The following is a 15,658-nucleotide window of genomic DNA, read 5'->3' on the forward strand; positions in this document are numbered from 1 at the left end:
GTCTCTCCATTCAATCTTCTGCCATCCCCCGTTACTCCTCTGTTAGCAGACTTTGTACACCACTCTATATCGCTATCAATCACCTACTCATTCCGTGTAAGCTGCGTAGAGGATCGCAGCTGATGTCATAAATTCCCACATGACCGAGTTCGCACAACCGCTAGATTCCAACCTACACCATTCCTCTTTATTCTTTGTCAATCCATATATCCGTCGTTTCTCTGCTATAGACAAACAACGCACGACTGAATATTCGCCGGTCATTGCAGACCACACCGTGACATCTCGACAAATGGACAAACAACCTCCAATGCATCCAAGAACCACCAGATCGTGGTCTTTTCTATACAAAGACCGTATGATTTTTTTCTCTTCGATGCTCCAAAGTCAGAAACCTTACAAAAGTCTAGTTCTTGCCTCGCTGAACATACTTGCTCTTGTAACCGTTGTCATTGCAGTCTACTTTTTACGGCCAAAGGAATTGTTTCTGCGTATTTCCCTTTCAATCAGCGGTTTTGTTTGTCTTGTGAATCTCATGGTCCGTTACGAAGCATATCGCACTCGCAATGAGAATGTCTGAAAGTCTAGGCGTTGATCAAATATATACTTGGAATCTCTAAACCATAATAAACCCCAGCTCCAAAACATCATGCGTTGCTAACATACAGCAAAAGAAAGGATCAATGATATCATAGCAACCATAATAAACGCTGGATGGTGCATACTCTCAACATCTCTCAAACACACGGTACAGTCCCTTGAGATCTGCCACCTCAACGACAGCTTTCCTGAGACTTTTCGTTGCAACCAGCCTTGTCCGGAAGGCAGGAAACATGACATTCTCGATTGATCTCTCGAGTTGGACGCGACGTCTGCTCACTTCTTCCTGTGCACCTTGAGATGCCGTCGCAGTCACTGCTGCCACCGGCAAAGCCTCGGGAGAATAGAAGGATGCCAGCTCGCGAAGAAAGCTATCAAAGCAATCCTTCTCATCATCCCAATTGACATGAGGGCCCAGACGCAGCAGGAAGGTAGGCAGCTTAGCGAGACAAGGCATATATCCCTTGAGCATCAGAGGAATACTGAGCAATTCGCCGTCCTCTGAGATGTCGAGGGCAAAGTACTCATTGAGCATGCCTCGACTCTGCACTAGTTGATCAAGAGTCACTTGCACAACCTCGTTCCAGTCTAACTCTTGTTCGTCGATGGGTGTGCGGGAGCGCTCGTACTCTGCTCCTATGCGTAAGAGATCTGCAACGCTCAAGGGCTGTTTGAATTTGATGGTGCCGAAGTTGCTGAAGTCTGATAGGCCGATTTGGTAGAAGAATTCGGCGCCGATCATGCCGTAATCGACTAGGAAAAGCTTGACCCCTGATTGAATTGCTGCAATCCTCTTGGAGGTGTCTACGATGCCCACGAAGGTAAGATCTCTAAATGTGTCGTCCAGAGTATTATGGGTTTCGTCTCGCACGGCAGTACGGAGGTCCTTGATCGAGGTGAGTCGAATCGTGGTCGGTTGTTTTTCGACAAACTCGTACTCTGCTTCTTCAGTGGGGCCTTCATGTCCTTCCGCTCTACTGCCTTTGCTCGGTGAGGAAGTCAAGGTTGGAGGGAGCATGGAGGTGATTTTGCGAATACGTGAGTCAGTTCTCACGAGGCTGTTCTCATACGGCTTTGATGCCGTTCTTGGGGTTGTGGATGCAACAGAGCCTGTGCTATCTTGGTGTTGGAGCAGTGGAGTAGAGAACGACAGCTCGTGCTGAATTGGAGCTGATGGTGTCATGGGCGTTGTCGTCTTCTTCGGACCCAGCAATGACTGTGTCATGAATGTGCGACTCGTGTCAACTGCACCTAGTCTGGTAGCGATCTCGTCTTTGATTATCTCGATAATTTCGTCCTCGTTCAGGAACCCAACTTCACGCTTGGTGGGGTGAACATTGACGTCAACTCTGGCGGGATCAATGTCAAGACTTAGGTAGACGAACGGCTTGGCTCCCTTTGGCAAGAATTGTGTGTAAACCCCCTCAATGCCTTTGCGTATTGCTGTTGATTCGACTGAGCGGTGGTTGATGAATAGCAAGAAAGTAGACTTCTTTGCTGAATAGTTGGCACTGCTGATTAGACCATCTGCCCTGAATCCCCAGCGATCGTTAGCGACCTCGAATGGGATCAGATCATTCGCCACTGCACTGTTGAACACAGTACGGATGCGGTCAACCATGCTAAGGTGGCTTTGCACATTGAGACTTGTTCCAGCCTCGCCATATTTCTTGCAGCAAAATGCGACACCTTTGCAGTGGACTGAATATTTGCCGATGATATCCAGAATCTTAGCATACTCTTCGCTGCTGGAACGGAATGCTCGTCTACGAGTTGGTACGTTGTAGAAGAGATCCTCGACCTTCGTGATGTCAGCTTGGTCGACATGTTGATGTCCATGCGATCGCTTACGGTGATCTGAGTTCCTTGTTTGCCAGCAGTGGCCTTGGGGTCTGCAGTCTGTCCAGGCTTTATTGGAGTGAGGTTTTCGTTTGTGTAGTAGGCTTTCCATGCGCAACTTGACTCCCGTGTTTTCGTAGTGACTGTCAGATGAGCGATGTGACTGATACTTGCAAGAGCTTCGCCACGGAATCCATATGTGCCAATCGAAGTGAGATCCTCGAACTCCTTGATCTTAGAGGTAGTATGCCGTTGGCACAGAAGAGGCAAGTCGGCTTTCTGTGTTGCGGTCAGTATAAACATACTCATCAGGACACTCTATAATTCTTACGTTTATACCATGGCCGTTGTCACTGATCTGCAGCAACTTCAGCCCACCATCCTTGACCAGAATTTCAAGCGTGGTCGCTCCAGCATCGACAGCATTTTCGATAAGTTCTTTCAATGCGTTCCAGGGCGAGACAATGATTTCTCCAGCAGCGATCTTGTTGACAACATCCTGATGGAGAGCACGAATGGGTGGCGGCGCTCTGTTGAAAGCTTCGTCTGCAGTTCTTTTCAACCCGCGAGATGGAGACGGACTGCGACCAGTCATCTCCACGTCTTCGGTATCCGCCATTGACTAGGGTCAACTTGAAGATCGTTGTCGCAAGGCTAGAAAAGTAGGGTGGAAAGTGCACTGGGCGGACGCGTTCGCTTGCGTCATGATTGTCACGAAAACGCCGCGCTCACGGGGTCATGATTGCCTGATTGAGCCAAATGAGTGCTTGACTCGGTGCCTTCGTGCTTTCCATCTTGTCGCCGTTTCCATTCTGCCTTTTTACCCGGAATGACACCTCAACTTTCGAAGTGATATGCAACGTCGGAAGAAATCGCGTGTCTGCCCTGTCGATCCCTTCGGTGTCTCTGCATCTGCGAAAGTTGCACGACATATGCGACCTGTGTTGATTCAACACCACGTCAACTCAAACGGGCAATCGCTGTAATCTCGTTCGGCTCCTGTTCTCCGCGACCATTATCAGTGATTGTGGGGAGATGATTGACTGCGATTTCTATGCCTTGAATACGGATATGACACATGAATCGGACCGCAATCCGCGGTATCGTCATACCGAATGTACAACTCTCAAGCCATAAACGCCTTGCCGAAACGCCTTCCGTGAAGTTGTAGGAAGAGGCTTGAGGCTTGTAGCAAACCAAGGAACCGCAAGCATATTTCCATGCCAAGAACTGACTCGGCACAGGGATCGTCTCCCTTCGTATCCACTATTCTTCTCCAGTTGGGGAAGAGATGGAGGAGATGTGGAGCTTATTGCGCTCCGGAATACTGGTTTCGGGCGAACCGCCGCATGGTGTGAAGGATTCGTGATGATGTGTGTGGCCTCTTGTGTTTATCAGTGCTACCGGGTGTGCTTGAGGGTACCGGTGGGATCATGTAGGACTGATATATCAGGTAGGTGCTCGCACTTCTTCCGAAGGGTGATTGCTCTCTACTTCCTCGACATTGGTAAACGGGGATCATTACCCAAAGCTAGAAGCAACGAAACTTGCTTATTGAAAGGCTCTATATTTTGGCTGCATCTCCTCTGGCCTTCTTCTCTTTGGAACAAACGATATTTTCGAGACGAGAGTCTGTACATCGCCATCATGGATCAAATGAAAGGCTTCCGCGTAGCAAATGTGCTATACAAGAAGAGTTTGTTGAATGCCATCGCCTCAGCTGCTGCGCTGTCCATTTTCTTCTTTGGTGAGTGTTCTTCTTGCTCATCACGCAGTATCAACGCTAATACGATACTCAGGTTACGACCAGGGAATGATGGGAGGTGTAAATACATCAGCAGACTACGCACAACTCATGGGCTTCGGTCACGTCGACGATGCAACTGGTAGAGTCGTTGTGACCGATTCTTTACTCCAAGGTGGAATTGTCGCAGTCTATTATCTCGGAACATTATTTGGAGCCTTCTTGGGTGGATGGGTCGGCGACAAGACTGGTCGTATCCGCACAATTGCACTTGGGTGAGTATCCAAGCACGCATCTGGACAGGGCCTCGCTGACTGACTCTTTCCAGTTCTCTCTGGGCAATCTTTGGAGCAGCTCTTCAGTGCTCTGCTCAAAATCACGTTTGGATGATTTGTGCGCGAACAGTCAACGGAATCGGAACTGGTATCCTCAACTCAATTGTGCCTGTTTGGGCGACTGAAACAGCTGAGCACACATCTCGTGGTCAGTTCATCGCTATCGAGTTCACGCTCAACATCTTCGGTGTTGCTGTGGCGTATTGGCTAGAATTTGGGCTTTCGTTCATTGATGGCGGTCGTGGAGCATTCCAATGGCGCTTCCCTATTGCTGTGAGTAGCAAACATCATTGATGAAGAGGTTTATACTGACTCAGACCAAAAGTTCCAGATTATCCCTCTGCTCATGCTCTTCGGCGTCATCTGGTTCTTCCCCGAGTCTCCTCGAGTACGTATAGGGCCATGACAGAGATATCGAACATTTGACTAACCTCTGAACAGTGGCTGTGCAAGGTCGGTCGTGACAAGGAAGCGAGGCACATTCTCGCCCGTCTTCGCGGCGATGAAGGTGAAGACAGGATCAGAGCCGAAGCTGAATTCCAGGACATTATCAACATCGTACAATTGGAAAGAAGCACATCCAAGCAGAACACCTACTGGAGAATGCTACTCGACTTTGGTCACGGAAGCTCTGGAAGTCTGCACACTGGCCGTAGAGTCCAAATCGTCATCTGGCTACAGATTCTCCAAGAATGGTGCGGAATTGCCGGAATTACTGTCTATGCTCCAACTATCTTCGGTATCGCTGGATACGATGCGCAAAAGAGTGGCTGGCTGTCCGGTCTCAACGACACGACTTATATGTTCGCCACACTGGTTTGTGTCTTTACTCTGGACAGAATCGGCAGAAGATGGACTCTGTACTGGGGTGCCGTGGCTCAAGCCATTTCCATGTTTCTGATTGGTGGTATGTCTCGCGGTGGTATCAATGCTACCAACAGCGGGAACACAGCTCTAGCAGCACGATATGGAGCTGCTGCGGCTAGTTTCACCTTCATTTACACAGCCGTCTTCGGAGCCACATGGTTGACCGTCCCATGGTTAATTCCGGCTGAGATCTTTCCATTGGAGGTTAGAGCGAAAGGAAATGCATGGGGAGTAGTCGGTTGGTCCATCGGCAATGGCTGGCTCACTCTTCTCTGCCCGGTCATGTTCGACAGCATCGGCGAAAACACCTTCTACATCTTTGCGGCATCGAACGTCATCTCGATACCTTTGGTATGGGCACTTTTGCCAGAGACTAACCAACGTACACTTGAGGAAGTGAATATACTCTTCTCGGCACCTTCGCCTTGGGTGTGGGATGCAGAGAAGCACTTTGCTGACTTCCAAGCTGGTAACCCGACTTATGTGTCTGGCAGTCGTGGCAATTCCATTACAGATCCGGAGACTGGAATGCGTGGTGGTAAGGTCAGAGACTCGACCGACATGGTGGAAACGATGAAGGAGAAGGACAACATCTGAGTCGGGGATATATAGTGTTTCCTGCTTCTATGCGCATAATTATACAATAGAATAGACGAGATGATTTATAGACATGGTTTAATTCACCAATATAGACAGAGATTGATTTGGTCATCTTCTAGGGACTCAATCTATCGATCTTCCATCCAGACTCGCTGTTCTCGTCTCTTGTGTATCTGAAGCGATCGTGCAAGCGACTCGGTCTTCCCTGCCAAAACTCAACCATCTCGGGCACAATCCTGATGCCACCCCAGAAATCAGGCACAGGAATCTTCTCTTGACCATCAAATCTCTTCTCCACATCACTAACCTGCTTCTCAAGCTCCTCACGACTGCTCAAGACACTGCTCTGCTGACTTGCCCAAGCACCAAGTCTGCTGCCTCTGATGCGCGTATCATAGTAGACCTGACTCTCCTCCCCAGTCATCCTCTCCACTTTCCCTTCAACCCTCACCTGCCTCTCCAACTCATGCCACCAAAAAGTCAAACTGGCATGAGGATTACTCTTGACATCTGCAGCTTTCCTGCTCGTACCCCAGTTGCTGTACACCACCCAACCCTTTTCATCCAACTCTTTCAAATACACCATTCGCGCGCTGACTCTTCCTGAGGGAAGCTCGGCAGTGCTGAGGGTGACGGTTTCAGGTTGGTGCACTTTTTCGGCGTTGGCGTGGGTGAACCAGATGTCGAATTGAGTTAGAGGGTTGGGATCGAGTTGGGTGGCGTCGAGGCTGCCTTTTGTGTATTGCTGGGCTTGTTGGGAGTCGTTTGTGCCGCCGGGGGCGAAGATGCGCTTGTTGGGTGGAGTGGAGGTGGACATTGTGTTGGTGGTGGAGCTGTTGTAGAGGGCCATACGTGGTGGGAGTTTGAGTGTTGCGCGAGGGATTGAAGTTGCGAGGAGATTGATGTAGCGTCGCATGTATCTGTTTAGACGCTCAAGAATGGTTTGCAAGAGTGGAGGGAGGATGGAGAGAAAGTGGAATTGAGTGTTTGCTGTTTTGCTATGACGATCCCGGTGGCTCGATTTCCCCAGAAAAAGATGGATGACATCTGATGACGATCGCGCGCTTGCTCCTTCTTCTCGTCAACCTCCTTCCGACTCTTCTTCGTGCATTTTTGATGTAAGACAATGGGTAATGGTGCGCTCGTCTAGAATGACAGCTTCACTGACCATTATGCTGCCTCCTTGTTGCGCTCGAATGAACCCTCCGTTCAATCTCGTACAGATGCTCAGTCATCGTCGCGTCTGATTGTTCACAACTGTGCTTTTCCTCAGGTCAGTCAGTGTGCTCCTCGAAGTCGTGAAACATGCAATATCGACGACATACCTCGTTCAGTCCCTTTCTTTCTTGACCCTGGGCTTGGAGTCTTCCTCAGAGTCGTCGTCCTTCTCATCCTCTTCATCCTCATTCTTCATCTTGCTGGACAGCGACAGTCTCGGCTGGATGTACTGGCCCTTTGCCGCCAGGAACTTGTTGAGCTCTTCACGGATATACTTCACGACCATTTTCTCAATCTTCTCTTTGTGATCCTCCTTGAACACATTTTGATCCGACGCGGTGGCCCTGTGCTTAGCTTCGGCGTCCATCTGAGACAGCTGATCGATGTATCGCTGTGCACCTTCCTCAAGCTCCATACTGGCTTCCTGGCCGTAGACGAGCTTCATTTCTTGGTCGATGACTTCGACGATCTGGATGCGAAGCTCGCTGCTGTTCGTCAATATCTTTGGCCTACATTAGCACTGTGATGAGAACATACTGGTACTTGTGCTGTTCAACCTCCTGGCGAGCCCTCTTGGAGCTGCTACCAACAACCAGATCATCGGCGGCTCTCTTCTTTCCACGGCGTGCCTCGCGTCGTTCTGAATCGAGGTCGACTGCTTCGCTGACATGGCGAGACGTGTCGTCGGGATCTGGGCGGGCTGGGTGCTCAGAGGCTCTGTGCTTGCTTGCCGAAAGCCCCGTGGTCTCTTGTCTGGAGGAAGTAGGAGGTCTTCCAGAAGGTTTAGGAGTGGCAGAGGTACGGATGACGAAAGGACTACTGAAGCGAGACTGTTGATGAGCATTGGGTGTAGCAACAGAAGCGGCATTAGTGGCAGGATCAGCAGCAACATTAGAAGCGGTATCAGAGACGGCATCAGAGGCGGCGCTCTGAACAAGAGCAGGAGCAGCAGCAGCAGCAGCAGCAGCAGCCGTGAGAACGGGTTGAGCGGTGGCAACAGGGACCGAAGTCGAAGGAACGACAGGCTGCTGTTGTTGTTGCTGTGAACTCCTCCTTCTGTAGCCCTCCCATCGGTTCCTCTGCGCAAAGCGTTCGGGTAGTAGAGTGAGTAGAAGATTGTTGGCCTTCTCATGGACAAGAGTGTGATTGCCTGGATATCGGTCTATAAATTTTGTTGGAATGGAGAACAGGTCCCTCTGGAATCCTGCAGCATCAACATAATGTCCACTCTCGAGCCTCTGGTAAACAGTCCTTATATCGAGAAGACCATTCCCAAGGATGAAGAAAGGCTCGACCATGTCGTAGCGTTTGCTGTCATGGAGTTGCTTCAAGACCCAGACACAGAAGGCGGCGTCGTTCTGTGGCATGTTTGGGTTGTTCCGAAGGACCGCATTTTCATCTACGAGTATGTTAGCACTGGTCAGTACGACTTTCAAGCCATGAACATACTGATCCTAAGTCTGGACACAGAAATCGTTGTCCAATTTCCTCCATACATCTTGTCCAGCGACGATGCGGTATGCTGGTTGGGAAGTTTGGAAGAAGCGGCTGACGCTCCAGGGTTGGAATATCAGAATTCGAGTCGTGTCGGATGCCGAGCATCAAGATAGGGTGTACCTTTGTCTCCCAAGAGCTAAGCTATAGGAAGACGAGGTCGAGGACGGTCGTGGGACGTGAAAACCTTCCACGTCTTCAAATTTACGTGTCAGATGTGGTGTTGTTTCACATCAATGGAACCTTCTATTGACATATACCATAGCCAACACTTTGTATCTGGAACATTCCCACTAAACTCGAGACTCTTTCGCAATCACCATGTTGCTTCCAACACGGTTTCTTTGACCAAAACATATACATGGAATCTTCTGCCTTGAACAACAACACTCGGAAGTATGTCGCCTTCTTGCATCCTCTATCAGACTCGTCCTTGGGTGTGGGTCTCACAACATATCTGACGCGTCGGTCTTCACGTCGCATGTCTGAATTTGTGACATCAACCACATACGTACGGCAGGCAGAATCACTGACAAAACTTATCACTGCTGCCACCTCGGTGAGCGTCTCGCGTCCATGACCGTGATCGTATTATGGTTGCTTTCATTACGACTCGATGCAGATGGATCGGGTATTGCGTTGCAGCAGCAACTATAAACATACTGAGGCTGTACGGAAAGATGGCTATTCATTACTCGGAAACCATGCCAGTCAAATGGCTCACTAGCCTCCTCCAAACACCGGGATGGTTGTGGTACTCGAAACCGCCCTGACCAGAAACCTTTGGCTTGATCCAAACCTCCTTGGCCTATCGTGCCATATCAGATCCTGTAGGTGAAGAGATTATGATTTCCATCCATATGCTCTTACAGCACTGCAAATGAACTCGGAATGCTTTGTAGTCAGTTTGCTCTCATGCTAGATTGACAATGGTTGCGCAAGCGCTACTGCAAGCTCCATTTTGTCCAAGAGGCGGCTCACGACAATTCTTGATGATATCTTGCAAAGACTCTGGCACTTTGGCAGAAGGTCCGGCTGGAACTTCAAATACAAGACCGGTCGATCCACATTCTGATAGGCGATTCGGTTCTAGATTGCCTCTCGTCATCGTCAATCTGTTCGTTGTTCCACATGCAAAGTTGGTCCAGAAGAAGAGGACGAGTGGTAGAGTCCCTTTGATCTTACTGTGGAAGATACTGCAACTTCCCGCTGCGTCTGTCCAGTGGTCGATGGTCGTTGAGTCCAGATGAAAAGTCGAGAAAGGAGGATGGGAAGCGAAGACGGTCACCGTGCTATCTGCCTTCTGCTCTTCCTCAGCCTCACGTCATGATCACAGAGAGTCTACTGGCGCAGCCTGACCAGGGCGGTGGTGTGTGTACTTCAGGGACTGTATGGATCCACTCATCAAGATCTCCTGGATGGTGTATGCGTTGCGTCCCGAAAGGTTTGTCGACTTCTTCGCTTTCGCTGAACAACTGATGACTCTTCGCGTGCTTCTGTGGTAGTTGGACGCTATGTTTATGGACTCTCGTCAGCGGATTCGACAAGAGAAAAAAGAGACGATGTTGACAGCCGGATTACACAGGAGTTTCCACCACTTTGGGGCTTTGGTTTACGATTTGTATTTCGCACCAGAATCCGAGGACGAAATTGCATTCGAGGTGTTGGAAGCGGGATTGTTTGTATCACTGACGCCGTTATCGTGTTTCCTGCATGGCTTTACTTCTCTGGCTCTTCTAGATAGTGATCGACACCGTGACACGTCGTGTAGCAGATGGATGTTGAACCTGCTTAAGGTATCTTCAGAAGGGACCAAGGGCGACGGTGACTTCGGTCGCCGGGTCATCGGGTGTACCAATATCTCAGTAGTTCGAACGACACACCAAGTTGTGCGTAAAACATGTTGCACGTCAGAAAACTCTCTACAAGATTGGTCTCAAATCAGGAAGTAAAAGTCTTTTCATTACCGGTCACTGACGCCATTGTCGTTCTTCCATGTGTGTAGCTATGCTTGCTTCAGTGTCAGGATGACCTCCTTCGTGTCTGACTCCATGTCGCCCCGTCGTATCTCCTTGTGTATAGCTATGCTTGTTTGGAGCAAAAGGGCGTCTTGCTTTTTCTACTCGAATCCGTGCTTTAACTCCGTATCCTCCTATCGTAGCCGATCATTATCTCCTCTTCTCGAACTCAATCCTCATGCTCAAGTCTGGCTCTCATGTTCTCGTAGTGGCTGTCAAGCAGGCCTCTGAGATACTCGTGATGGCGATCAATGATAACCCTCAAAGCTTTCTTGGTCTCGTTCTGAACCTGGTTGCCGACGTCTCTGATGGCAACTTTTGACAGTTCCTCCACAGCAAGCTCGACCCAGGCTGAAAAGCTGGCCTTGCCTGCATCTTCTTCTGTGATGCTGTTGTCGTCTGTAGCTATGGCTGACCAAAGTGTGTTGGCGAAACTGTTGGAGCGATCATTGGGGTAATTGATGCTGGGGTTATTGATCACGGCAGTGGCTTCAGTGGTGACCATAGCTCTCAGGCTCTGTTGGAAGTCCTCCCAAGGGTTTTTGCTGGGAGATATCATGTTAGCTTTGCTAAGAGAGCAGTAAGAGTGTTGAATGCACTTACGCAGGTCCGTCTGGATTCTGGTTACGGGACTGCTCTCTGGTGCGACGAGAGATGATCTGAGGGGTAGTAGCTTCAGGCATGTTCGCAGGAGGCGCAGAGACTTTGGCCTCGACTTGCGCAGGGTCAAGAGGTTCAGCGGCTACGAGCGCAGCAGTCTGAGCTCCAACAGGCTGCTTGACTGGAGAGGATACCGAGTCAGCGCGGAATGTAGCAGGCAACGAAGTGCTTGCTTTGGAAGCAGTTTTCGACGCGCCAGCCATGGGTGTGACAGGGTTAGAGGCGCTCTTTCTGACCAGACTAGCAGCTGTGTAAGCCGACTGTGTAGTAGGTGATGACTCTGCGGTGGCGATCAGGCGCGAACTCTGACGGAGCCTCTTAGCAGGTGGCTCATCCATGCCTCCGTTCTCTGCTTCAGGTTGAGGCTCTGGCTTGCTGAAGATATGGGGATGGAATCTTTTGAGCCAGTTGTGCTGATCTGCCCAGACCTGGATGAACTCTTCGCGTAGCTGACGACCTTGCTCAAACACAGGGCTTGGAGGATGGCCTGCGTTGAAGAGGTCAGAGTTGTTGAGCATGAGCTCAAAGTCAGCTTTGAAGGCAGCTGCAGAGTCGTAGATGCCCCTTCCTAGTTTGAAAGCGATGGTAGAAAGATCCATTGGCTGTCTGACGACATTGAGGTATGTAGGCACAGCTACAATGTCAACAGGCTCTTTGAAAGAGCGCACGTACTTGCGATGCTTGTTGCGCTGGAACTCCTCGAGAATGTGCTGGCAGACAAGCAAATCTGCCTGCTCCATCTTTGATGCGTTCTGCTCAGAGGCCATCGCGATTGATTGCTGTTGTGTGGTGTCTTGATGGAAAGGTATATTGTGTTTGCGTGCGAAAAGGAGAGGTCTGACACGCATGAGGTTGCCACAAGTTCAAGCTACACCACAAAGGCAGCCTTGGCTTCTCCGAGGGGACCCAAACAACCACCAGAGCTCAAAGAGTACACGCAATCTGATTTCCAGATGAATATCAGACTACAGCTGAGTCTGAAAACTACGAAGACGACTGTGAGAAGACAATTTGTGATACTGTGATACACAGAAGCTAACTTCTTGTGCAAAGCAGTAGGAGGAGACGTCAAAGACATCATTCCAAAAACGTGATCCTTTGACCACTACCTTAGGCTAATACACCATATCGCACCCAGAACGTATCTTCTCAAGCATCACTACTCAATAGAAGACTATCCAAATGCAGAATCGAAAGCAAACCCTCCAGCTGTTCCGTTGAGAGCCCTACAATCTTTGACTCTCTTTGGACACGCGTATGGGACGAGACTACACTTTGCATCTCTACTAGTATGATCTTACTGATCCTGGCACAGAGAGAGACGCACAACGGTGCTGTGCTTCTCATCATCCCCCATGCGATAGCTCTGTTTTGGTGTCGTACTAAAATGCAAGGTTCATACTAGAAGCTTACCAAGTTCCATTGAGATCGAGCATATAAAGACATCTCTTTGGACGGGCCTGCAGGATGCAACAACATCTTGCATCTTGATTGGTTCGAAAAAAGTCATACTGCACACAGGAGAGACTACATGGATGCTCCTCCACATAAGGTATTGTCCATCAGGTAGTCTATAAGAATGCATAAACGTATAAAGAACCAGGCAAAATTCCAGTGAGAGCATCAGTTTTACACCCTCTCTTTGGAGCCTATGCGTTGTTGAGATGACTTTCTGCATTTCTATAGTTGTTAGATACCGTGTAGTCTATATGGGGACTGGGCTTGTTGAGGATCAAGAAGTATACATCGCAAATTATTGGGCTTCTCGATGTTTTCCTCGGACGTGACACACGAAGGTTTGTGCCTAGCGGAGCCACAAAAATATCACAAAAGGTATCGACCTCATGCGTTTCGTATCATGGGCTCGTGTTTTACACAAGTAGGAGGATACATCGTCAATTGTCGCTCTTCTCGACGTTTCCCTCGGATGTGACGCACGAAGGTTTGAGCCCAGCGGAGCGACAGAAAAGGGGCTACAAGTGGCATCAACCTCATGCGTTTCGTCTCATGAACCTACGATCTATAAAGGGAGGTGACAGAAAAATTGGTTCAAGGCATCATTCTTTGATTGTATTGCTTCTGGGAGCTAGCTCTATGCGTCTTCTCCAGCCCATCCTATGCTTGTGGATGGATCTCTTCTCGGTTCTCTTCTGTACCCGGCAGGTATCTCTCTTAGTTTGCTCTCGTAATCATGTACTGCTTGTCTCATTCCGACTCCTTGATCATTTTGATGATAGCCTTTGTACTGAGCGAAAACTCTGTAACCTGGTTTCTCAACTCTCCCTCGACTGCACGAGCCAGAGCCTCCTTGACTGCAAGGCGGACACCATTAGTTTTGATATCTGCCATTGACATCTCGTCGACTCTCTTCATGGCCTCCTCCATCCATCTTTTGCGGGTCTTGGGTGCTTGATCAGGAGAGTTGAAGAGATAGTAGCCGTAGACACGAGACTGCTTTTCCAGACCGGAATCCTCAGAGAAGTCCAGAGCATCTTCTTGTCTCTCCATCTCTTTTCTGACAAGATCCTCGAGAGACTTGTTGATGGAATCTTCAGCGCTGAAACAAAGAGTCAGTAAACGCTAGTGCGAAACAAACCAAAATGCGCCAGTACAACTTACTCTTGCGTACTGGCTGGTCCTGCTGGGTTAGACTGTGCGTTGACACGCTGCTTCTTGCGAGGGGAATCCATGTCGGTGGTGGAGGGCGACGAGAGAAGTCTGCTGTAGATAGGATCTTGAGGCATTTGGTAGGCTCCAACAGACGCGCGGATCGGGTCGACATTCTTGGCCTTGCTGAGAGGGCCCTTTCTGATTCTGAGAGTGAGCTGAGGTCGGTCCTCGCGCTCAGCGACCGGCTCCTCGTAGTCGGAGTCGGAGCGTGGCATTGCGGATTTGCCCTTGCCTTTCATGGGCGGCATGATGGCTGCTGATGAAGAAGTGTTCGTCAGTAACATGCAAGACAAAAAGACGACACGCTGAGTACTTACCGGGTCTCTTGGTCATGTTGATGTTTGAGAGAGAAGGTGTTCGGGTCGAAAAAGAAAGGAGAAAAGGGGGCACCTGTGAGGCAGCAGCGCGAGAGTGAATGGAACAAGCGAGGACGCTCAGTTCGAGTGAACTGAAGAGACAACCACTCGTGATCGTCGACGGCTTCTCCTCAAGAGCGTCGGGGCTGTTGGGAGAATCGTCGAGAGTACCGTTGAGGTCACACCAGTTGCACGCTCCAAATGAACAGGGTGTCAGCACGTAGCTATAGAAAGGCACAGTACTCTGGAGGAACAGAGCGATCTCCAAAGAGATCCATTGTCTTACGGGCTCTCTTTGGGTATTTGGGTGATTTCTGATAGTATCCTGCATATTAATAGCTTACAATCCTGCTCTCGCTGGTATGAGATCCTTTGAAAGTGGTGATCTCGTATCCTCACGCCCATCGTATCACAGGTATAGAAAGGCACAGTATTTTGTGGGGACAGTACAGTGTCCAAAGAGACCTCTTGTCTTGCAGGCTCTCTTTGGACATGCGTGAGATGTCGGACAGTATCTTGCAATTTCATGGCTCAAAAAACGGCTCCTGTTGGTACGAGATACTCTTGAGAGTCGTCTTTCCATATGCTCACACTCATCGCAGTATAGCCATAGAAATGCATGATGTTTTCCCAGTGTGGGATGTGTCCAGAGAAACGAGTTGTTTCACAGGCTCTCCTTGGTCATGTGAGTGATTTCTGAGAGTTTTGTGCATTTCGATAGCGTTAAGATTGCCCAGGTTGGTAAGAGATGTTCTAACTTGGTGGCTTTCTCTGGATGTATTCTCCGTTGCATAATTCGTGGCATTTTGCCACCTGCTCTGTTTGAACTTTCGAACGGTAAATTCGAGGTTTTCACATTGTCGTAGTAATTGCGCAACGAACATAGTAGATATTATGCCGAGAATTTCAACGTATATACTTTACATATAGTCCTAGAAGACCTAGCTTAGCTAAACTTATATATCTTTATACTTGGCGAGATATCAAAGTTTTCTATAGTCATAATTAGAGCACTCACTCGAGATACTATTTTACTTCTATTTTCTATGCGTATGATCTAGAACTCATATATATCAAAGAATACAGCTGTTTACATATACTAGGAAAGTCGCATGGTGATAGATTCACTATAGCTAGAGATATAGTGATTTACATAAGAACTTCAGATCTCGATGTTCTTCTCCGAATTTTTCTTTTTTTATATGATAAACAATTTCCAAGTGTTTGAAACATCGATCGGTTTGCAAATCATGTGTT

At 49.0% G+C, this 15,658-nt stretch overlaps 6 protein-coding genes across 6 annotated transcripts; 1 reads left to right on the top strand and 5 right to left on the bottom strand.

Annotated features, from left to right (window-relative positions):
• Nucleotides 1–727: 727 nt before the first annotated feature.
• M436DRAFT_40509 (DNA mismatch repair protein MutL) lies at nt 728–3,034 on the bottom strand (the record flags this gene model as incomplete). The annotated part of the gene is made up of 3 exons (XM_013574735.1): nt 728–2,401; nt 2,452–2,718; nt 2,771–3,034. The coding sequence occupies 3 exons, from the start codon at nt 3,032–3,034 to the stop codon at nt 728–730; spliced, it is 2,205 nt and encodes a 734-aa protein (XP_013430189.1).
• Nucleotides 3,035–4,086: 1,052 nt separating this feature from the next.
• On the top strand, nt 4,087–5,982 carry M436DRAFT_39497 (general substrate transporter; the record flags this gene model as incomplete). Its single annotated transcript, XM_013574557.1, has 5 exons — nt 4,087–4,186; nt 4,239–4,458; nt 4,512–4,791; nt 4,844–4,906; nt 4,960–5,982. 5 exons carry the CDS (start codon nt 4,087–4,089, stop codon nt 5,980–5,982), a joined length of 1,686 nt encoding a protein of 561 aa, XP_013430011.1.
• A 118-nt stretch (nt 5,983–6,100) lies between these two features.
• Nucleotides 6,101–6,802, bottom strand: M436DRAFT_40286 (pyridoxamine 5'-phosphate oxidase; the record flags this gene model as incomplete). Its single annotated transcript, XM_013574700.1, has 1 exon — nt 6,101–6,802. One exon carries the CDS (start codon nt 6,800–6,802, stop codon nt 6,101–6,103), a length of 702 nt encoding a protein of 233 aa, XP_013430154.1.
• A 513-nt stretch (nt 6,803–7,315) lies between these two features.
• M436DRAFT_61605 (uncharacterized protein) lies at nt 7,316–8,701 on the bottom strand (the record flags this gene model as incomplete). Its single annotated transcript, XM_013574900.1, has 3 exons — nt 7,316–7,691; nt 7,741–8,602; nt 8,653–8,701. 3 exons carry the CDS (start codon nt 8,699–8,701, stop codon nt 7,316–7,318), a joined length of 1,287 nt encoding a protein of 428 aa, XP_013430354.1.
• A 2,183-nt stretch (nt 8,702–10,884) lies between these two features.
• M436DRAFT_40171 (Bromodomain-containing protein) lies at nt 10,885–12,115 on the bottom strand (the record flags this gene model as incomplete). The annotated part of the gene is made up of 2 exons (XM_013574687.1): nt 10,885–11,313; nt 11,510–12,115. The coding sequence occupies 2 exons, from the start codon at nt 12,113–12,115 to the stop codon at nt 10,885–10,887; spliced, it is 1,035 nt and encodes a 344-aa protein (XP_013430141.1).
• Nucleotides 12,116–13,580: 1,465 nt separating this feature from the next.
• M436DRAFT_61607 (uncharacterized protein) lies at nt 13,581–14,378 on the bottom strand (the record flags this gene model as incomplete). The annotated part of the gene is made up of 3 exons (XM_013574901.1): nt 13,581–13,932; nt 13,995–14,301; nt 14,363–14,378. The coding sequence occupies 3 exons, from the start codon at nt 14,376–14,378 to the stop codon at nt 13,581–13,583; spliced, it is 675 nt and encodes a 224-aa protein (XP_013430355.1).
• Nucleotides 14,379–15,658: the final 1,280 nt, after the last annotated feature.

The sequence above is a fragment of the Aureobasidium namibiae genome (assembly GCF_000721765.1).
Source record: "Aureobasidium namibiae CBS 147.97 unplaced genomic scaffold scaffold_3, whole genome shotgun sequence".
Classification (NCBI taxonomy): Eukaryota; Fungi; Ascomycota; class Dothideomycetes; order Dothideales; family Saccotheciaceae; genus Aureobasidium; species Aureobasidium namibiae.